The sequence below is a fragment of the Protomyctophum bolini genome (genome assembly GCF_963924005.1).
Source record: "Protomyctophum bolini genome assembly, chromosome: 3".
NCBI lineage: Eukaryota > Metazoa > Chordata > Actinopteri > Myctophiformes > Myctophidae > Protomyctophum > Protomyctophum bolini.
In genome coordinates this window covers 24,106,623-24,130,669 of record NC_137864.1, presented here as the reverse complement: position 1 = coordinate 24,130,669, position 24,047 = coordinate 24,106,623, and the positions used below count along the sequence as shown (strand labels likewise).

Below are 24,047 nucleotides of genomic sequence, written 5' to 3'. Positions count from 1 at the left end.
TTTAAAGACATTTCCACCACAACTTATTTACAATATTAATTACACATATAGAATCTCACTCAGCCCAACAATGCCTGGCACATGAAACCATATAAAATATAAACCCTTTTGTTGTGCTGTGTACACATTTTCTGAATTCAAGAACACATGTTGAAAACAGGTTTTCCAAAATATTAAGTATTTTTTGTTTTTAATTACAAAGAATTTGCCATAACATACAGTGTAGTGTCCAGAAACATTCTACATTGTTGTATTGCTACTTTGTATTACACACAAAATCCAAAGAGAAGGTCAGAATATAGAGAGCAGCCCATCTATTCAGGCCAACATCAGACAGCGGCCCTCCAGGCTATAGTTTTATTCAAAAGCATCTGAGTACATCTCTGATTATCAAAAAGAAAAAGTATATAGAACACCTAAGGATAAGAAATAGAAAAGCAGTATTGTTTTTAACATGATTTTTTTTCTTTTTTTCCTTTTTATAATATATATATATTTTTCTGCCATTTCTTGACCATTAGGCTAGAGTTGTTTACCGCAAGAAGTAAATAATAAATGGTACCCTGGCTGAAGGTGTGCGATGGGACACCAGTGGGCAACTTAAAGGTTTTAGTCCCCCAAATAAATCTACAGATATGTCTGTATGACTTTGGTTTCCATTGCGACGTTAAGTAAAAGAAACAAGTCTGAGACATTGTGTGTGCACCTGCTAGAACTGAACCCTTTCAGAATGTCTGTCTGGGTGTTTAGCATTCAAGCACGCACACACACCCCTGCTAGTGTGCAATCACTCCCACTAGACTCATCATGCAGGCCTTTTCTCATGAACCCCAATTTGAAGTGTGGTCACGTGTCCGCGAGAGGAATACATTTGAAGGTGCTGATCTGTCAAAAGGCTACATTTGTACTGAAGCTATCTGAAAATGTTCACTATTCTATGAATTATATTTCAAAATGTGTTTGTGGCATATTCCCTGCCATGCATGGTGACAGACAGCAACCCTGGGTCAAGTTGCACCATGTAAATTATGCTTTGTCTGTTTTTTGAAGCATGATTGCAGCACCAAAGATGGAATTAGCTGTGTAATATCGAAGACATGATATTGCATTTGCAATTTTCAACATAGCCTATTCGATAAAAGCGATAAAAGCGAGTCTCGTAGTCCTCCCCAGCATCCTTGATCCCTCCCGTCGCCTTCCTCACTCTGTGCCTTCATCACTCCACTTGCTCTGGCTCGGCGTCCATGCAGGTCTCCCAGGCGTTGCGGGGCATCTGCGGCATGGCGAGCACGAACAAGGTGAGGCCTGCGAGGAACTGGAGGACAAAGCCGGAACAGGCACAGGCGAAAGACCAGGAGTAGTCGTACTCGATCCAGATGGTCTCCGTGCTCTCGATCATGCGCTTGACCGACTGCCGCATGACCTCCAGCGAGATGAAGGCGCAGAGACCTGAAATCAGGAGGGGGGAAATTGAGAAGTGAGAAGTTTACATCTATGAATGCATAGAATCTGTGTCAGTCTGTCTGTTATGTGGCCAACGTCTGCCAAGCACTCAAAGGTGTGTTCGCCGAGTGGGAATTCTGTCAGGCTGACACAGGTGTTCAGAAACGAAAATCACCACATTTCTGTATCTGTCTGTCTGTGTTCTAGGGGTGGTGGCGACGGTGGCTTAGGGGTAGAGTGGATGGAATCTGGATGGTACCCGGCCCGCAAGGTTGCCGGCTCGAACCCGAGCTCCCCCAGAGTTAGTTTCGAAGTGTCCTTGAGCAAGACACTGAACCCCTAATTGCTCCGGATGTTCTGGTTGGTGCCTTGCATGGTTTCCACCACCATCGGTGTATGAATGTGTGTGAATGGGTGAATGTAATGCACAATCTATGTAAAGCGGATAAAGGCGCTATATAAATGCACCATTTACCAGTTTTTTTCTGGCTGTCTCTATTAGCTTTTTTGGGATACAAGGATTGCCCATAAATTAAGATCTTTGTATCTGTCTGTCTGTATCCGTGACATCATCAAAGTAACATGACATCATAGACTGGCTGTACAGTACAACAGATAATGCATAACCGGAGTGGGTATGCTGGCATGCGTTCCCAATGGGCATCATTACCTAAAGGCCAAGCAGTGAGACACAGAATATAGGCAGGTTTCGGAACTGTCCACAGCCTAGCAGTGAGACTGTGACGGCCCTGCCCCCTCTGACTCTGCACAGCAGCCTGGGTGATAGGGCAGAGTGGAGCAGGCCGTCAGGCCAACTGTACACCTGAGTGCATGGGGTGTGGTCTGGGAGAGTATATAAGGGCCTCGCTCAGCCCAGCTCTTACCTTCCTTCCAAGCAGTTGCACACCTTCTACAACACTCACACACAGGCACACTCCATACATGACTAATTACTGACATTCACATTCACATTCACATTCACCTGATGATGGCCGTTCACGGCCGAAACGTCGTGTTATATTTATGGTGTTTTGAATAAAAAACAAACACCTTGGAGCAAACCTGTGTGCGGACTCTCTTCTCTTCACTGTATGTACTTTATTAGTCCAGCACCAGACAGGAACTGGATGTGCGCTAGCCACCTACCTTTTTATACTAATTACTGACATTGTCACATCTCATACCAGTTTATTTGAGTATTGCCTAACTTATTTTAATTTAGAATAATCAATATATAATATAAAAGGTTTGCCTTGTGTGTGGACTCCCTTTTTGTCATGTAGTGCATGACAAACAACACAGAATAAAGGCAGGTTTCTGAACAGCCTAGCAGTGAGACATGTGCCATCTATTAATAAGCAAGTGAGGTCTGTGAGGACCTGTGTGTGTGTGTGTGTGTGTGTGTGTGTGTGTGCGCGCGTGTGTGTGCATGCGTGCGTAGGTGCATGTGTTTATTCACCTGCAAATGCATAAAACATGCCAGCAGGTTTGAGCAGGTAGTCCCTTCTTTTGCCTTTGCCTTTGCCAGTACATGAGCCCATTACACAAAGAATGCCCAGGAACATGAAGGCCAAACTGAAGATGGAGATGGCAGCAGCAGAGATGTTGTACTCTGAAGAGAAACAAGAAGAACATAGGGTGGACAATGTAAGTAACAATCTTAAGGCCAGACTGCACCAATGCAACTATAGTCACAGCTCATTGCAACAATTAATGACCAAGTGAATAGAAAAAACACAGGTAAATCCTTAAGCGTTGAGCTTTTGGGCCTGTGGCTCCCCGGCTATATGTGGCTGCATATGACAGGAACAGCCCGCGACATGAGAACTTTACTATACTATTGGCAAACCACATCAGAATACAGCAGTTTTATAGGCACTGTGTCAAGATTCAGTGTGGGTTTTTACATTTTCACTGAGTCTGGCACTCCAACATTCCACACACAAAACAAAATAAAAAACTTTTCTTGAAAAGTAGCCTAAGAAGACGTGTCTCTGCATAAAATCACTGATAGTGGAAGGTATCAGCATAGAGTATAATAATAATATTCATGTGTTCTTGTTGTTGTTGATGTTGTATCTGTATGAATTACAGTATGGCATTTGACATTAAAAGCACATAATAGTTAGGCTCTTTATATTTTCACCAAAATGTTTAATCTATGTTTATAGAATGAAACAATGTGTGCACTTCAGTGACAGGCTATAGTGTTTGAATAGCGTCATAAGATTATAGATAACACGATTATAAGAACATGTAGGTCTGTAGGTCTCGGGCAGGGGGAGAAAGGGAAAAAGAAAGAATCAAAAACAAAGGTAGCCGCAATTTGCAACTCTAGATTTTTTTACAATGGGCTGAATCCAGAGTTGCAATACCCTCCATTAGCCGCAATTTGCAACTCTAGATTTTTTTACAATGGGCTGAATGCAGAGTTGCAATACCCTCCATCAACTTCCTATGCATGTTTTTTGGTTTGTGATCTCCTGGTCTTAAATGACGTTAAACTCACCAACTTTGCAGCTGCAGTCCAAGCTTGAATTATCCTCTTTCAATCTGGTGTCGCTTGTTTATCATAAACAAAATATTCCTGTCCAAAATATTCCAAGAGTGACAATATCGAGCCGCCATTTTGATTTTTGCACTCTTCTTTGGGTGTCTTACCTGCGCAGGTAAGATTCTATTAAACAAGCGCTCCCCCTCACGTCTTGTTTTACGGCACGTTGCAAAAATCAAAATGGCGGCTCGATATTGTCACTCTTGGAATATTTTGGACAGAAAGTAGCTCATAACATGTCTACGGGGGACTTTTATGATAAACAAGCGACACCAGATTGAAAGAGGATAATTCAAGCTTGGACTGCAGCTGCAAAGTTGGTGAGTTTAACGTAATTTAAGACCAGGAGATCACAAACCAAAAAACATGCATAGGAAGTTGATGGAGGGTATTGCAACTCTGGATTCAGCCCATTGTAAAAAAATCTAGAGTTGCAAATTGCGGCTAGGATAGACCTATACTTTTTTACTTAAATTAAATAGCTTAAAGCCAGCCATCACGGTTCCAGTAAAATGCTTTGACAGTGATGAGGGGTATGAGGCTAGTCTTTGATGTGCAGCACGCTCGCTTTTGGAACCATGCCCAGGGCCAGCTGGGACAGGCACTCCTCTGGGGAAGGCCATCTTCTGCTGGCGGGGAGGAGGATGGGCACTGGGCAGCTCTAACCTGCACTTTAGAGTGCAAATTGAGAGATTGTTTGCCTCAAGAGCATTTATTTTAAAAACTCTAAGTTTCTCAACATTAAAATCAGTGTAGAAATACATGCATGGTTAGATGGTGGGAAAACCCTTCGACAAACCAGAAGTTTTATATTGGTGTAACGGCCCACTGGGCCTTTAGTCTACTATGGGGTTCTGTGTGTGTGTGTGTGTGTGTGTGGCTGTGCCTTTAACAAGTCCATTGCAGTGATGGAGGGTGGAGCCAGAGATGATTAGTGGAAGGGGAGACACCTGCCCATTGTCTCTCCAAACACTATTTAAGACACCTGCTCTCACAGATCTTCAGATCTGCTTTTCTCCACAGGCTGCAGGGGTGGCCGCAGGAGAGCACCTTTGTTCATTTCTTTGTTTTGGTTATAGACTTTGGGCAGCATGTTTCCCTGCCAAAGTATAAAAAAAATACTTATTTTTGGATTGTCCTCCCGTGTGCCCCCTTCTTCGTTATGGCCCAGAGCCAGCCATAACATTGGGGCAAACCAATAAGTTGCTGTATTATTTTTAAGCGTCCTTTTAGTGCATTCGCAGTGGCATGTACAGCTGTACTGTACACTGACTGCTTGGATGGGTCCACCATTGAAATGTGTTCTTTCATTATAAGGATATGCCTTGCCTTCATGTTATAGCCAAATTGCTCACCCAAGAGTGAAACTCTCATAGTTTGCTTTGTAGCCTCTGTGTGTGTGCGTGCGTGCGCGTGCATGTGTGTGTGCATGCAGACAGAGTGCATCTATTCACATGTACACCCTAATAGTTGGGTATGACATTAAACTCTAGATGTGCTCGGGCCTAATGCATATTACATAGAAGCTGTCATAGACCATCCATGTAAACTGAGACCAACATTCCAGCTGGGTCACTGGGAAGAAGAGAGAGGACTGGGGTTTGGTACATAACAGCAGATCTAGATGTGTGTTGGTTACTAAAAAGCCAAACAGTGCAAGACATACAGTACAGTAGCCACTACTGTATTCTGTGTGTTGCACTTTTTTTTGTCGCTGAAGTCATTGTGCGTTCCTGATGTTCTTGACCCATGTGCCATGTCTCTCTATACTGTCCTGACTATAATAATGTCAAACACTGTATCCAGGAGAGATAACTGTAGCTGGTTAATGTTGTACTGCTGGGTCTGTTTCTTGTTCTAGGTGAGTGGAGGATGGGGAAACTGATGCAAGAAGAACAACAAAGAAACGTGTAATTTTACACACTTGACCTAGTTAATCCCTACTCAAATTTATCCCAATTTTGAATATCTTTGGACAGAAACCTTTCCGAAATAAATCAAAAAGAGTGAACCGAACTCACGACAAAAATAAATAAATCTCTCATATCTCTCTACTGTACCACGACCATTCAATCTTTATATTTTTATAGCGACCAGTTGTGTGACTGACCTCAACTGTGTCTGGGGAGGTCTTTGTCTGCTGGCTAAGGATTGTATGACATACGGTTTTGACTACTCCTACTTAAACAATATATCTTTAGTTTTACACAAAATATCAGCAGGCCATTTTCTCTTTAAATGCGAAATAATTTACGTTAAATGTCCTTTCTGCAATTTGCATTCTGCAAACTATTCTGGTAGATTGATTCTAAACAGAATACAGGAAATAAGAGACATTACTCCACTGTCCATGGATAAACATGGTCGGTTACCCAAATAAGTCTATGGTTTAGGCATCCTATAAATATATTTCAAAGACATAGACATATAACACGCATCATATAACAAGCCTTCCACCTTATAACTTAACTAGAACTGCACTCTGTCGAGTGCAGTTATTTTTTATGCGTATGCTCGGAGGTACTATAGATGTTGATTGTGACGTAATTAAGATATGTATCAATGCCGGGTTATAACTGGCTTTTGATGGTGACGTAATAAAGATAGGTTTCAGATTACATACATGTATTCATACAGACATTACCTTTAATTCACCCGACACTGAAACATATCCTAATTACGTCACCATCAACAGCCAGTTATAACCCGACATTGAAACATATCTTAACTAGAAAGGTCGCAATTTAAAAAAATTGCAGAGTGTGGTTGCCGCAGTGGCTTACATATATACCCCTCCCGCTGATATTGCCAGCCTGTTACAGTTTCGAGTCACGCCTCAGATCGTGTGTAAGTAATTCGGAGGGGATTTGACCCCCGAAATTCATGTTTTCGCGACAGACGGTTACATTTATGGCGTTTGCGGCGCCCCCTGTGGATGAAAATGGAATTGCTTTTGGAACTCGGTCGAACGAACCACCCCGGACATGCGATTCAAATTTGGGATGGATTGGACATTCCGTTCGTGATTGATGGCATTTTTCGTGATATAGGCCCCTCCTACTAACTTCGGACGACGATTACGGCCGAACGATACGCACTATCGAAATTCTGAAGTTGGTTTTTTAATCGGATGGGTCCAGAGGTCACGTGTGCCGATTTCTGTGACATTTGGACAAAATCTGTAGGGGGAAAAGCTAAAAGTGTGTTTTGGACAAAATTCAAAATGGCGGAAAATCCATCATGGCGGAAAAGGGCGTGGCCTATATGGGGAGATGCGTCATGACCCAAGGAATCCAGGGTAAAATTAACATCAAGAGTTATGAGCCAAAAGGTAAAGTGGGATGTTATAGCGCCACCATGAGGCCGACCTAAAAAATTATATTTTTAATTAATTTTAGTGATAATTAGGAAATATTCCTCCAAGTTTTGTAACTATAGTGCTTACAGTCTCAGAGGGAAAAATACTTGAATGTGTTTTTTTGCATTTCCCCATTCATGTCAATGGGGAAATTTAATTCACTAATAAATTCATATCAAATAAAATATACAACATTTCTCTTCGCACAGTACATAAGCGCTCGATTCCCGATTTTTCCGGTCAATTTGACATATGGCTCAAGGGCGTACAGTCAAAACTTCTTGTTGTTGTAGGGCGCCAAACTTTGTCTTACTCCAGTTTGGAATAATAATAATAAAGTGTTACAGATACAAGAGTCTGGTTGCCCCTTTAGGGCAACCACACTAATAACAAGAGGTGAAAGCTGAACTGGTAACTACTAGTAACTCAACTTGGTTGAGTTTCTGTGTCTTTGTACTGTCTTGGAAAGGGGTGAAGCTTGGGGGACCAGTGTTTGCTCAGTGTGTGAGTTGGCCGTTCCTCACAGTTCACACTGTTTGTGATAGAGCCACTACCGTATTTAGTTTAGGTTTATTTTTTGTTACAGGCTTGCATGCCATATTTGCCAAACTGTGGCATTCTTTACACAAATAAGATACACCAACACCAACTTCTTGGGGAAATAAAGAACCCCAATATATGTCTGTGTCCTGTGCCCTATTTGCCAGGTTACATATAAGGCTATTATGGGCCATTAGATTGTTTTATTACTGGAAGTATATCAGTTACCTTATCCCTCTTCGCTATACCAACATTTCATTGCATATTCCATAGGATAATGTTAATTAAAATGACTCCTATATCTCTTGACTTTCCATCTACATCCCTCTCCACAACTATTAATAGACTACCTCTGTGTGTGTGTGTGTGTGTGTGTGTGTGTGTGTGTGTGTGTGTGTGTGTGTGTGGGGTGCACACAGCTGTGATGATCAACAGTGGATGATCCAATCACCTATCACTTTGACCAACGGACCAATGATGAATGGACTAGTTGAACAGGTGACCGGATCCAGTGGGCGTGGCTTTGGATTTAAATAGGAGCGGCCATGTTGTTTCCCAGCATGCAGTTTGGTTTGGGAGCCACTGAGCCAGGCTGCATGCTGTTGCTGTCTGGGAGCCATGCTGTTTGTTCCAAGGTAAGGAGCGTTTGTTTGAGAAACACGGTTTTATCATTGAACACTGTTGTATAAACATTAGAGGATTGAACACTGTTGTATAGACATTAGAGGATTTATAGGACTGTATATTGTGACACTAAATGGACAATGTCAGGAATATTTGTCCTTTTTCATACAAACAACACTGTCTGTGTTTGATGGCTGCCTCAAAGCTTTTCCAATGGGAGGAACATGGTTTGTCCAAACACTTGTGTTTCTTTGCCCCCCTCCATCAAACACAAATGTTTGGTCAAACCATGTGACTTCCATTGGCAAAGCATTGAGGTGGCCATCAAACACATGCAGAGCACAGAACATGTGTTGTGTGAATGAGGCATTGGGCCTCTATCTCACAAAAAAAAACATTTGTCTTGTCTGTGTTTAACGGCCGACCCAATGCATTTCCAATGGGAGGCACATGGTTTGACCAAACATTTGTGTTTGATAGTAGTGTTCTGTCCCCCTCCCCTCCATGAAACACAAATGTTTGGTCAAACCATGTGCCTCCCATTGGCAAAGCATTGAAGTGGCCATCAAACACAGGCAGAGCACAGAACATGCGTTTGTGTGAAACATTTGTCTCGTCTGTTTTTAATGGCCGCCTCAATGCTTTTCCAATGGAAGTCACACGGTTTGACCAAATATTTGTTTGCTGGAGGGGAGGGGGACAGACACAGCCATCAAACAAATGTTTGCTCAAACCATGTGAAAAGCATTGATGATCGAGGCCTTAGAGAAGGAACAATCGCAAACAAACAAACCATGGTTCCCAACAGTGGTGGAAATTAAATGATTATACCTTTACTCAAGTGTAGTGTAGAAAATATACTCTATTTGGAAATGTTTAACTACTAGTTACTTTGTAGATTTGTATTATTACTTAACGTACTAGCCTACATTGTTCATTTACCACTACAGCCATATTTTGGCCATTTGGCTGATCTACAAGCTCACAATGCATTGTGATGTGACACATTGTGAGCTTTTAGATCTGTTATTTTCAAAAGGCCTCAGTAGAGGATAAAGTGAAATATCCCTTTATTATATTAATTTTACAATGTATGAAATCTGGATAAAGAGTCTAATGTTTTTTTTTATGTGTCTTACAGGTTAATCATGTGACCTTGGTGTCATGTGTGACCTTGGATGGGGTCATCAGGAGATGGCTGGTATTGGTAATAGAGTGTCTACTCGGTTGAGCTGAAACTTCTAACGGTGTCAACGAACGCTTTTCCTGAGATTACGAGGCGAACGGTGACGATCGGGACGTATTGTGCCATACAACCTTCGCGGCTCTATTAATACCGGCTATCTTCAACCGAGCGACGGAAGCCCCCCCATGGTACGTACCGGGATTGCATGTGGCTGTAGTAGAAACTAGGGCTGTGTCAAATCTTATTTTAATTATTTTTGGGAGATAAACACTTTACTGAGGTTTTTAATGCGTCTTTAGTATTTCAAAGTGTCCATTATGTCATGGACACTTCCTACCCAGACTACAATTCCCATAATGCTTTGGTGCACTGATCCTTGTGGATAGGGTGAGGGCTGTCTTACTGAGACAACATGTAGTCCAGGAAGGAAGTGAGCCCAGTGTCCATGACATGTCATGGAGCCCATGGACACTTTTGTAAAATAATTATTGCCCACATAAAAAAACCCAGGAAAGTGTTTCTTGTCTCCAAAACATAATTGAAATAAGCTCTGTTTGCAAAAGGGGTGAAGTCTCCCTTTAATGGGTTGAATCGTTAAAGCTGCTATAAGCAGTCAAATGTAATTTTATTTTTTGGTATTCAGACAGCAATGGGTAAAACTAAAACACAATTGTGTCTCTGACACATCTAGGGGCCACAATTTGCATTCAAAGATTTTCCTAGATTTGTCATTGGTCGATTTGCCTGTCTACTTCCTGATTGGTTAGTCATTTCGACCGGGTTTTATTTTTCTTCGACCAATGACAAAGCTTCTAGGAACATCTTTGACTGCAGATTATGGCCCCTAGATGTGTCACAGAGACTAAATAATTTGTGGTAGTGTTTGTTTTACTCATTGCTGGCTGTCTGAATGAAATAAAAATCATTATAATTGACATTATTGCTTATAGCTGCTTTAATCACACTTTTGAGACTATATTAAAGTAAAATATTGGTGACACATGTAGCCCTGTCAGTGACTGTTGTTAATACAGTAAAAGGATGGTGACACAGCTTTCAGTGACTGTTATGATTTCCAAAATGTCATCCTGTAGGCAGACAACTAATGTTTCCTATTTTCCCTGTCATTTCAGAACGTGAAGCTGGGCGACGTCTGTATTGAAGGTACAAACTCTATGCTGTTGCCGCTGCTGGGTGCTGTTAGCAGTGGAGGTTGGTAATGAACCTTTTGATTCCTGCTGCTTGTGTAAGTGGGCTACATGCTACCGTAGGCTACCGTAGGTTGTCATTCGCACTGTGTATCGTTTCACATCATTTGTGTATAATGCCACTCTACATCACATGCCGCTATATGATGTTTGTGTAGGCATGTGATTTATTTATCGTTTAACATAATTTACGGGTAAAGCTTTCACGTCACATCACACATGTATGTTCTGTTCTAGTGTCTCCTTTCTCTTCTTTGCTTTTAATAAAGTTATTTGTTTTGGTTGTCTCAGGAAAAAAAAAACACTTTTTATTTCTTCCTCCTTGCCTATCTATCGCCCTAGTTCTTCTATAGTGGACTGTACAAATGTGATGTGACGGTATGTGACTTATGTCCGGTAGCATGTAGCCTGCTTAACACTGTTTACAGCCTTCTATGCTGTAGATCTGTCCACACTAACGGGAAGAAAATTATGGCAGATTTTCTTCCTTCGTTAGTGTGTTTTGTTTAGTGCTGATAGTGAAGGTAAGTGAGCGTAGTTTATTATCTTTGGCTGTCGGGCAGAAACCTTGTATCTCCATAGTTTTGTAAATTAATTTCCTTACTTGGTCATGCTACAGTGTCACACACTAAAGTAGCAAATGGCTCAGGATGCAAAGATCATCCATTATTGAATATAACCTATTTTTGTATGTATCGAACCATTTAAGTATAAACAAGAGCTTGTGACTAAACATTGGAACACAGATCATTATATTAATAATAAATATAATCGTATCACAGGTTTTTTTTGTCCAGTAACTGTTTTGGACATGCACGGTTTCTACCCGACCTTTCATCTCCTCTTCTATTCTTTGCTTTAATAAAGTTATTGGTTTTTCTGGTCTCAGAGTTTTTAATCGCATTTTGCTTCATATTTTAAAGTAATTTCTTTCTTTCTTTCCTATCTATTGCTAGTTCTTCACTAGTGTATGTGGTGCGTGTGTCGGGCCGTGTCTCGCCTACAGTTTCTAATCATTGATTGGAGCTGTATGTCGTTTCACGTCATTTGCGTTTGCGTCATTTGCCGGTAAAGCGCCATCACGTCAGTTCACATCAGATATGAACACACCCTGTATGTGATGTGCATTTATGTGATTTTTTTGTGATTTATTTTCACAGTAATTGCGGATAGCTTGTCGGTGTCGTCGCACGCCATACGAATTTTGTTCATTGCTGTTGTGTTCTAATGTCATTCGTAGTGTTGTTGTGTTCTCATGTTCATAGTGTTGCTGTATTGCTGACAAATACTGGGGTCCAAAGAATGCTGCTGCCATTGCATAATTTGCACCTCGTATAATTTATGTCAAACGTCCACAAATGGCATAAATTGTAATATATTTTTTTTAAATGTAGGCAATTATTTTGAAAACACTAAATAAAAATGTAGGAAACAAGGGACAACTGGCTAGAAAATCTTGCACCACGAAAACCTACGGCCAACTGCTTGGGCGGAGACCAAGAATCTTTTTGTTTTGTTCATGTTCATAAAGAGCTCCAAGTGCTTTAAGTGAAAGTCCAGCAGCAAACCTCTAGGTCATAAGACCATTGTTGGTGCTATATTATCAGATCTAATTTGTGAGTAAAGCTTCATCAAGTAAGCCCACATCACATGCCCGGTATGTGATGTGTGTTTATGTCTCGTATCATTTCACATTGGTGAGTAAGGCTTCATCACGTCATCCCCACATCACATAATGAACTTAGGGTTAGGGTAGGGTTAGGTATGTGATGTGGATTGATGTGATGTATGTCTTTTATAATGTGCGAGTGAAGCGTAATCGCGTCAGTTCACATCACATTATGTGGTGTGTATTGATGTGATTTATTTATGCTGCCATTTGCAGCTAAAACTTCATTCATGCCGGTCAGTAGGCGAGGCATTGACGATGGGCCTATGACCCAAAGGTTTTCTGCTGTACTTTCACTTTTAGCACTTTGGAGCACTTTATGAGCATGGAAAAATAAAGATTTTCTTAGTTTATGTCAGGAGTTCTTTAAGGTATTTGTGGAGTGAGTCTTCTTCTTCTCGATTTCAATTGTATAAAGACATAATCATGGCTATCATTTATAGTCTGTTATGAATCAAATTGTTATGAATGATTGCTTTTGGACATGTAAATTACAACAAAACCAACTAAGGCACTGGTGTGGTACTACTGGTTTACCAGAATGGGGTTCAACTCCCTGCGGTGCCCTCAATTTGTTGTATTTACATGGTTCATTTTCTGCTCATTGTGTTTCCTTTGCATAGATGATAACCCCCAGGTTCTTTACTGTGTTTGTACTCTCTACAGTTGGGTTACAAGTCCATTTAGGGACCAAGACCAAATGGACTCTTGGTCCCTTATTTTTCTCTTCTCCTTCCACCAAAAATGCCAGTTCTGGCTGAACCGTCGGTTTTCACGAAAAGATATGTGACCAAATTTGACTGACTGCCATTGGATTCTTTTTGCTTTTTCATGTCTTATGAAAGCTGTGAATCATAGCTTCAAATTGATGTATCTGTTGTTCATATGGTATTTGGGTTTAGAGTTAAAGTTAGACTAAACCAAATTATAAAAAGGAAACTATCTGACACATTGGAAAGAAGGAAGAAGTGTTACAGATACAAGAGTCTGGTTGCCCCTTTAGGGCAACCACACTAATTACGTCACCACTCACCATCAACATATACCTCCGAGCATACGCATAAAAAAGCCAGCAAGCACGACCACAATACTTGCACGCTCTAGTATATACTAGAAAGGCGCAATTCTGGGGAATTGCAAGTGTGGTTGCACCGACAATCCCAAGCTTTGAGTCTTGCATACAGTAAGTACATTATGATGATGATGTATTAACCCACATGACGTCACAGGGTCCCTAAAAGCTTTATACGGAATAAAGTTGTGTCCCTATACGTCCATATAGATACAGGCATATTGGTCGGATTGGTGTGCAACCTATACCTGTGTGAGGTGCAAATTGCGATACGACACAAACTCTAGATGTGTGCGTAGGGCCCAAATCTCTCGTTCATTTATTCAATGTTACAACTTGTTCAGGATCCTCCCAATTATATATTTTGTTTATATACAAAATGTTTTTTGTTCCATGAATGCATGCTAAAAAGGAAAACTCAACATGGTTTGGAAACATTGATGTGTTTTTAACAACATGTGTACCGGTATATTGATTTATATTCATCCATCTTCTGTTATGCAAACAATAGGCTGCTGCTCTGCCAAAATACAACAATAAAAAAGGACCACTGCATGTGTTTGCATATAGATGAAATGTAAAACAATCCATACCTTTTTGTGTTTTATAATCCAGAATCTCACTATCTTCTCCAGGAGTGAAGTGCCTGAAGTAAGTACAGTTCTCCTCTGTGAAACAAGAGAGAATTTAGGTTGGTTCAATAGTTCTTGGATACATTTTGCGTAATTCCATTCATCACGCTGCTGTGTGCCAGTAATGCTGCTAATGCGGCTCAAAATCATAAAAGTGACATAACAATGTGCAGTTGATCACATTGATACAATACTCTATATCTATAAAATCAGTATTATACACATTAGTACAATTAAAAAACATTCTCAAGAAGAAATGTCTTCGTAACCCACACAAAGCACAGTTTTCATGACTATTCAGACATTCACCATGTTTTCTTTTGCAGCAAAACATCCTTTTAGTCCTTTTCTCTTCGCAGATGAGGCTGGGGCCGAGGCTACCTTTTTGGAATGCGGTCAGGTTTACGCTTGGCTCAGGGAAGAGGTTGTGTATATTTTTGTCTATTGAAATACCTTGCTACTGTATTGTACCAAATTAATTGTAATGACTGCATAAATTGTAGCCTGAATAATTTCAATAAAGTTTATTTAAAAAGGAATAGGATGCCCCTGCCATGGATAGTACACCGTGGGCACCATTGGAGGTGTGACAGTCCTAGCAGGAAGACCATCATTCTGTATGAAATGTCTAATGTATTTCTCACTGCATCTTCTGCAGTTGCTTTACATGCGATTCTTGAATGTCCAGCGTTAATCGTTTAATGCTGGGTTGTCACTCTATCTGCCAAAGCAAATTCTGCATAATGAAACTCGTGACTATACTGTTTCTAATTTTATTTTCCGTTTCTCATACTTGAATGCTCCCCGCCTGCACACCAAAGGACTTAAGATAATGTTACTGCTAACATTCATGCCACTGGATCCTAGGTCTGTCTTTATTGACGTTTGTTGACTTTGTTCAATGCATAACGTGCTAAACCTTCGGTATTTGTCTATAGACCCAAGCAAAGCCGTCCTGGTTTATGGGATCACACAGTGAGGTTGTGCGGTGCAGAGGTCACACTAGTCTTTGAAGGCATGCCTAAAGTACCATATGAAGGAATCTTTCACCGGTGTGGAGAGGGGTTTGGAACTTTGGATTCCCATCAAATCCACAGCGCATGTAATTTAGGCCTATTGCATGCTTGTGCGCTTGCAGTTGCAGATGGAGGTTTGAAATAAATAGCATACATGATAGCATGTTCTGTTCTTTATTTAGTTCCTGAAATGGCAACATATGGGGCAGGGGGTGGAGTCAGCTCTGATGCAGAGGACCATACCAACATACTTGATTGAGAAGGGGGGAATTGGGAATTGTTTAGGGATTGCAGGTGGCTCTAATTTCTGTCCACCTCTTTGTGTATTATTGGTTTGGTCCACACCACTATATAAGTCTCCCTCATGTGTCATTTGAAGAGGTCTGTTGGTTGAGTTCATTTCCTGTTTTGGTCCACATTATTTTAAGTTATGTTATGTTGACCTCAAGGGCCCTACCACTTCAGTTGCTGAAACTTTTGTTAATTATTTGTTACTTTTGATATTAAAACAAAATTTGAGTTTGAAAACCTGTGTCATCCTTAAGCTTTGACTGCTCGATCCCTCACAGTTTGATCAACAGAGATAAATAAATCAAGAACTACGCTTCATGGGGAAGAAAAAATCCTCAAAACCCAAAACATTATCTTCATACTTATATTGGATTTGGCTTCACACATACTATACAGTACACTGTACATGCACGCACACGCGCGCGCGCGCACACACACACACACACACACACACACACATAATCTGTACATAGGCCATACATACGTGTACATACAGTACATACCGTACATACATTACATACCAGTAAGACGCCTGAGGAGCCTTGTTTTAAGGGACTTTGAGGTGCCAAGAGGTTCATGCATAGTCAAAGAAACCTTGTACGGGGGCTCCTGTTAGGGTCTTCAAGGTGTGGATGGACGGATGGACGGAAGCAGTACAAAACAACTTTGGCCTGGTGGAGACAAAAATATTGTCCAAAAGGACATATTTTGCAAACTGTTGGAGCTTCTACTCTGCCTGACGTACATGGAGAGAGGATTTTTTATGAGGACAGCCTGGGAATAGAAAATAAAGTAGTTACTAAGCAACAGGCTCAACTGCTTTTCACACTGACAATGGCCCTATTCACCAACCATTCTTAAGAACAAATTTCTTCTTAAACCCCACTTTTGCAGTTTTCATGAAGATTCTGACATTCACCAATGTTTTCTTACATGGAATCTGTTCTTAGGTAACAACAGAATGTATACACTCACAAACACAAACAGTGGCCAGGGACATTGCATCAACATCATTGACATTGATTTAATATCCACTTATCGGAATCAATCTAACCCTTAGCACTTGGGCTGCCATAAAATCAGTTTTGTCCCCAATTAGACATAATTCAACTGGTTTCAGAAACTGGCAGACAATTGTTCAAGTCGCTCCGGTCCAAGTCGAGTCCCAAGTCGTTTGGTCCCAAGTCATTTGGTCCCAAGTCCAAGTCGAGTCCCAAGTCAGTCCAAACCCTCAGGTCCGAGTCCCAAGTCAAGTCCCAAGTCATTTGGTCCCAAGTCCAAGTCGAGTCCCAAGTCAATCCAACCCTCAGGTCCAAGTCCCAAGTCGAGTCCCAAGTCATTTGGTCCCAAGTCCAAGTCGAGTCCCAAGTCAATCCAACCCTCAGGTCCGAGTCCCAAGTCGAGTCCCAAGTCATTTGGTCCCAAGTCCAAGTCGAGTCCCAAGTCTTTCTGTTGTGGGCAAGTCAAGCCGAGTCACAAGTCGAGTCACAAGGTTGTGTCAAGTCTAGAATTCGAATTTTGTTATTTGTCATGTGACTTGTCATGATTATGAATTGATTACCCAGGACCGAATGGAAACAAGACAGCAAGGACTTTTTTCAGTGATCCCTTTTTGATCAGTGTTTGACTGTACCCTATACCGATTACATTTCTGCCAATAAAGTATTCAATCAATGAATCAATAGATATTCCCCACTGTATTTCACTGTACTATGGCTCCCCCTAATGGCCGTTTTGTCCCTGTGCTGGAGCAGAGGCAGTGCAATCTGCCCATGCTCACAACTGTCACTGTGTGGTGTTGACACTAGTTTACAGACACAACTTCACACTTAGTTAGTACATGGAAATATGAAATATACAATTGGATCTGGGTGTCTTTCAGCAACACTAACTCAAAGGTAGGAAGCAACTTTTCAATCTACTGCAGCTGTGTGGTGAAAATAAAGGTTTTGCCTTAGTGTGCGAGTGGAGTTGCGCTGCACACCGACGCTGTATTCAAATACCGTATGCTCGGAAACAAAACAAGTCACAAGTCATCTTGTCTCGAGTCGAGTCGAGTCGGGAGTCATTGGCTAGCAAGTCGGAGTCAAGTCTCAAGTCTCGTTGGTCTTTTACCTTCCAAGTCCGAGTCGAGTCGCAAGTCTTTACATTCAAAGTCCGAGTCGAGTCGCAAGTCGTCAAATATGCGACTCGAGTCAGACTCGAGTCGAGTCACTATGACTCGAGTCCAATTGTCTGGAAACTGGTTGAGAAATGACAGAGTTACCGTGTGGAGGTCCCCAGGGCGTCCCTCTACTGTACTGTACTGTACTGTACTGTACTGTACTGATACACCTGAAATCATCATACAGTTAATATGTATGCGTGTGTTAGGCTGCAAAACAGTGAAAATTGGTTTTTAAAACCAACCAAATGCTATTTTCGTGCTCAGACCCAGGAAGCCAGCCAGCCAGGCAAACACAAAGCTACTTAATGAAGTGGTTGCACTGCACCACTTAAAAATCACACTCGTGTGAAGTGAGAGGCGCTCTTACAACATCGAGGAGGGAATTTGAGGAGGTAATTTAATATATTAAAGTCTAACTCATGTTGCTATGATTATAGGTGATGTAATGATGATGTAAAACAAACGGTGTCAAAACAAATATTAAATTAATTTTATTGTTAAGGACGAAACAAACATTAATTTCTAATCTTTGTCAATGGCATTTTTAAAACAAACATTGAACTAAAAACAAACATTAACCCTGTATATATGTATAAATCACACCCGAGTGAAGTGAGTGTTGTAACTCCGTGTGGGGGTCCCCGGAACTCCAGACCCACAGGAGTCGGGCCGGTTCCGGTGAGCCGCCCTGCGTCCGAAACGGTTGAGAAACGATTGTTACATACAATACTGTTGGAATACTTTTTCTATAATAGCTGATACTGAGCAGTACCTTGCTAACTGCTTGGTAGAGGCCAGCCATTTGAAGGCCCCTCACAACCAACTTGATTAAAAAAAACAATAGTTTACATCTAATCCTGTAATCAAAGGTACATGCAGCTGACCTCGAGAATGACACGCACGCACGCACGCACGCACGCACGCACGCACGCACGCACGCACACGCACACGCACACGCACACACACACACACACACACACACACACACACACACACACACACACACACACACACACACACACACAGTTAACACAGTGTCACTATTGTCACTTCAATGCTTGCACGCTAGCTGTCATGTAATTTCATCAAGTTGAAACCTCCACAGCACATGTCGCCTATATTGGGTCACTGTGGTCACACCTGTTGTGTATGAGACCATACAGTATAGTGTGCCAATTTCAGCCAGTTAGGGTCTACCCATCTATCAGCTTAATCCAATTGTGTCAGCTCATTTCTTTGTGTCATTTGTGTTGTTTCTTCCATCTGTATCCTGTGTGAGTTATCTCTCCTGTTTGGATAAAATTGGTAGGATATTGTTGCTGTAGGGAGGAAACCACCTAACTCCATTTTTGAGGTTTTTGATTATTTTCCTTTTTTGCATAAATCAGTGCTATTGAACACCCTTTTCGTCTGTGTTGTTTCGAAAATATTGAACCAATAGAATGTGGTAAAAAACGGAAAAACTCCATTCCATTAGACCAAACTGTCTGCTAAACTTTAGCAGCTAAACTTTAGCAGCTAAAACAACTATAACTCCACCAGCTCTCCCCCTGTCGTGCAAGTAATTGACAATATATAAAGTCACAATACCAACTTTGATGAGGCATTATTGCTTAAGTTTTCTTAATTTCCTGAAAGTTTTATATTTAAACATTTCTGAAAAATGAACATTTTGGAGTTAGGTGGTTTCTCCCCGAAAGCATCATTTTCTGAAGAGCTGGAGAGACAAGTAATATCAGAATATACACGAAATTTTAATAATAATAATAATAATAATAATAATTTGATCAGCGGTTCCTTATGGGGTGAGTAATCAATAGAAAAAAAGTCATTTTGGGGGTGAATTATATCACTTTAAATCGTTAATTAATAATAATACTAATACATGTTGCCTTCCTAGAAATGTAATGGAGATATTTGTCTTTAGTGGAGTGAAAGTCATTAAGTATCTAAAAATACAAATAAACTAAAGTAGGCCTAATACTGATACATAATACTAAACAAATGTACTCAAGTAAATGTGGTGGACTTTCTGTCCACCACTGCACGCGTGCATGCCATTGCCAGCATCTGAACATGAGCCTGGCCATAAATGCCCATGGGATTTGCCTCATGTTTAAATCCAGCAGAACCAACATGATTGCATACAACTACATTTAAAGAGACTATAGGTCACCCAGTGTGTCCAAATAAGGCAAACCAGTGCTTGAATTGGTCCATCCAACCACGCCATTTCAGTGTGAGCATTAACCAGACATTGTTGCACCACCTCAGGCAGTGCCCATCCCTGTAGGCTACTTGTACAGTCTGTTGCCACAGTTACGATGGCGATAAGCCAAAGTTGCTTTTACGTGCTTCATGCCTTCGGCCCCTCCCAGGGAGTGTTACAAATTATTTGAAAGGCTATCGGCCACCCAGAGGTGCCGGTTTAGGGGTTGGTCTCGTGGGAACGGTTTTCCGGGACACAAGGAGATCGAGAGCTATGCCTGGCTCTCGCAAGTGTCCTTGTCAATCAGGGTTGCTGGGCTTGTGGACACACTTGACTCCCCCTGCGGCTTCCACCCAAGACAGCTGGGTATTTACACAGCCTATATTTATCCCTTGTCCGTGGTCTGCTGAACACTGTGAAAAATCACAGATATCTGTTTTTGCGTCATATTATGGTTATATGTATAAGACAGCTCTGTAAGTGACTACACTATATGTTCTTTAACCACGTAACTGTATGTGTCAGGGCATAGGCCTATTCCACTGTTGTTTTGTCTTCATTGTATGGACCTATAAACACACACATTACTCATCACTGAAGTTTATGGAATCAACTCCTGTTGTTTAACTCTCATTATACACACTATACACTCTGTCTGTCTTTTATCTGTATTGTATTGTATTGTGTTTTTGTATGGATACGATGGATTGCACACATGGCATCAACGCATGGTGTTGTGTGCTGGCACACTATACACTCTTTCTTTTATCGTTCATTTTTCAAGAGCCTGCTCAGGGACTACAGATGAAATTTAGCCTTGGCTAACTCTGGCCCATTTACATTGAGGTGATTCATGAATGATTAATGATTAATGAGCTTTGTCCCTGTCAAATAAATAAATAAATAATCTGGGGTTTGTCATGAATTGACACAACGCAGGATTGTAACAGCAAAGCTGTCCCTTGCACCTTTGCTAAGATGCAAGGGTGTATGCTATTCTATGCTACTACAGATAAGTGTGCTGGACGTGATGAGATCACTGGACTCCAGAGAAGTCTTGTGCACTGGAATTCCTTGGCAAAGGCTTCTATCAAGGTCATTACATTGCATGCTGCTGCTATGGTAGCACAACAATCATTTTAATTCTGTGTCTTAGGCGGACAAATAACTGGGACTTTGAGCTAATTGAGATCTAAAGGTTCATTAAATCATATATCCTGTACTATATATCACTTCAGTTCTGTAATTTAGTCCAATGATATGCTGCTGGGAAACACGGTGAAAACAAATGACTAATTAATGCAAGCGAAAGACCTAATCAGTCTCACCATACAGTGATTTTTCTGTGACCTGTGATCAGCACACCAGACATGCCTGGGAACGGAACCCCCCAATGGCAGTTATGTCTGTTCCTGCAACACCCATGGGAGGTCAACAGCAACATATTTTGCAACACCCATGGGAGGTCAACAGCAACAGATTTTGGCTACGTGGAGTTTACTATGGAATTTGCTTCAAGGATATCACAGCAATGATATATCTTCTCAGGTCCACACCTTAAAGGGACACAGGTATAGTGGTAGTGAGACCAGTGTCCATGACATCAGAGACAACAGGCTCACTGCTACAATCTAAAATATCTAAAACCACATATTACACACATAAATACCCCCAGGAAAGTGATCTAAAGCTTCTAAACGTCATTAACATATATTTTTTTGAAAAAAGGGTGAAGTGTCCCTTTAAAGCTATACTTGAGGGCTATTTTAACACTCCATCAACACTAGTTAATTCTCTATTGAAAAACAACAAAAATATCCTTGTATGCAATGCTTTTGAAACCCCTCCAATGTATGCTAGGGTAAGAATCAAGTAAATCTCTGAATAAAAAAACATTAGGAAATACTGTATAATCCCCAGAGCGAAAACGTAATTAGACTTAATTCGAATTTAAAGTGACATTTTATGTATTGAAGAGGTTAAAACTGACACTGACACAGATCTTTAATAGTAGAATTAAAAGTATAGTGGATGCATATCACCAGGGAAGATCTGGGATCATCACTAAACCTTTCCTTTGTTTTTACCACTTGATCGTTTTCTTTGTTGCACATTGTTGTTATTTTGTTCATGTCTCGTCTTTTGTGTGAACCCCGGAAAGAATAATCTTCAGTACGATTGGGATCCGTAATAAACAATAATACTTCTAAAAAGCATTAGAGAGAGTAGAGGATGCTCAACACTATACTGTACATAAAAACAAATAATACAAAGATCTGAGAGGGGTATAACGTGTGTATAACACAGTGTAACTCATGAGTAGCCTTATGGAGAGTTTTTTTGAAAAACCTAATTAAGTTCTTTATAGCATGCCAGATTTAAAGCATTATTGCTAAAGGGCCAACCATGTTGGAGGCTCTGTGGCAATCTCACCTGTGTAGGCAAACCATACCCATTGTTGGAGCGACACTAAATTAAATGTGCTGTAAGTGGTTAAAATAAAAAGCATATTATTGTTATTAAAAAGAAATCTCTATGTGCAGTTTTCAGATAAATAATCCAGATCCTCAAGATTTGGAACTATGTGAATGCACTCTTGTTTCATTAGACAAGCATGCAGGGACACAGAGTGAGAGAGTATATGCTGGGTTTATACAAGCAGCAGATGTTATTTACATCTCGCAGAGCTTACAATTCTCCAACACGTGTATGGCCTAATTCACCTTATATAGTAAATTACTTTAGGTGAGGGTCCACCAAACATTATTAGAAAAGAGATGCTTTGTCCAAACCTCTCTCTTAAATCTCTCTTAATTTTCAGTCAGAGGGAAGTTTGTAGGCTATGGTCATATGACCTGCCCAATGATATTCGGAAGCCCTATTCTTAGAAACCTGACGACTTCTAACTGGGCCGGGTTTCCCCAATGCATAATCTTAAGCTTTTGTAGCTTGTAGCTTTTGGCATTACACAGTCCTAACCTTTTGTATGAGGCCCTTTCTAGCTGTCAGTCAGAAAACAACGCCTTGAGACACCAGCACTAATACTGCAGTGTAGGCTGCAGTATTAGTCACTCAAGTGACCACCAAAGACCACAGGTTGACTCAGCAATGGGCAGCTTTGGGTGTTGTCTATCTCTCACCTCCAGGTAGGCTCAGGGGTCCACAACCGTGTCCCGTGTCCTCGGTCATGTAGATGTACTTCTTACACAGTCTCCACAGGCCAAAGTGGGCCGCCTCGCACGTCTGGTTGTAATGCTCCACGTGCGGGCTGAGCACGGCCCAGTAGTCCGTCACCACCGCCGTGAACATGCACGCCATGCCCAGCAGGAGCACGCCGATGGTGATGTTTATCTTGGTACGTTTATGCATGCTGCCACTTGGCTGGCGTGCCTCTTAGAAGCTGCTCCTTTTCCTGAGTAAAAAAAGTTTAAAAAGAAAACAACAAAAGACCCAAAAGACTCAGCCCCCCCTCCAAAAAAGCAAGGGCTACCCTCAAAGGCCTCGGGGAGATGATGTTGCTTCTGTAGAGACACTCTGGATTCCGTCCTGGAGAGATGAGCGTGTGAGGAGGGAGGGAGGGAGGGGGGTTTCTCTCCTCAGCAACCACAGCAAGCCTCTTCTTTGTCTATATTATCTCCACTTAAGTTGTCTCTCTTCTTGTCCCTCCACTGCAAATCTCTGCCTTTGGTTTGAAAGGAAAGGGGCCAGGCTGCTACTACTGTGCCCTAGTTTCAACTCCCCTTCTCCCTGCCCGCTGTCGCACAACTGAGGCGGGGTTGCCAGCTCAGAGCCACAGCTGTTGACATTGATCAAGAAAGTTGATGACCACACAAACTAACTGCCGTGGGCGTCCGCCAGGGTGGGGTGGGGCAGTGGGGGTCTCACGTACGGCTGAGGGTGGGTGCTATAAATGAGAGCAGTGCGTCAAGTTGTTGGGCCGCCCGCCTCTCACGTTACAGCACAGGTGGGGGTGCAAGCGCCACAATAAACCAACTCATGCACGCAGACAGTTCTTTGGAGTTCACATATTACTTGTCCCCACTGTTTGATTTCCTCACTGCTCTTTGTGGTGAGAAGC

The 24,047-nt window shown here is 41.5% G+C and overlaps 1 protein-coding gene across 1 annotated transcript; it reads right to left on the bottom strand.

Moving 5' to 3' along the window:
• Positions 1-171: 171 nt before the first annotated feature.
• On the bottom strand, positions 172-23,767 carry LOC308309976 (voltage-dependent calcium channel gamma-1 subunit-like). Its single transcript, XM_080755990.1, has 4 exons — positions 23,110-23,767; positions 14,248-14,322; positions 2,903-3,055; positions 172-1,449 (listed from the first exon to the last, which is right to left on the bottom strand). The coding sequence occupies exons 1-4, from the start codon at positions 23,336-23,338 to the stop codon at positions 1,217-1,219; spliced, it is 690 nt and encodes a 229-aa protein (XP_080612116.1). The 5' UTR covers positions 23,339-23,767; the 3' UTR covers positions 172-1,216.
• Between the last annotated feature and the right edge of the window lie 280 nt (positions 23,768-24,047).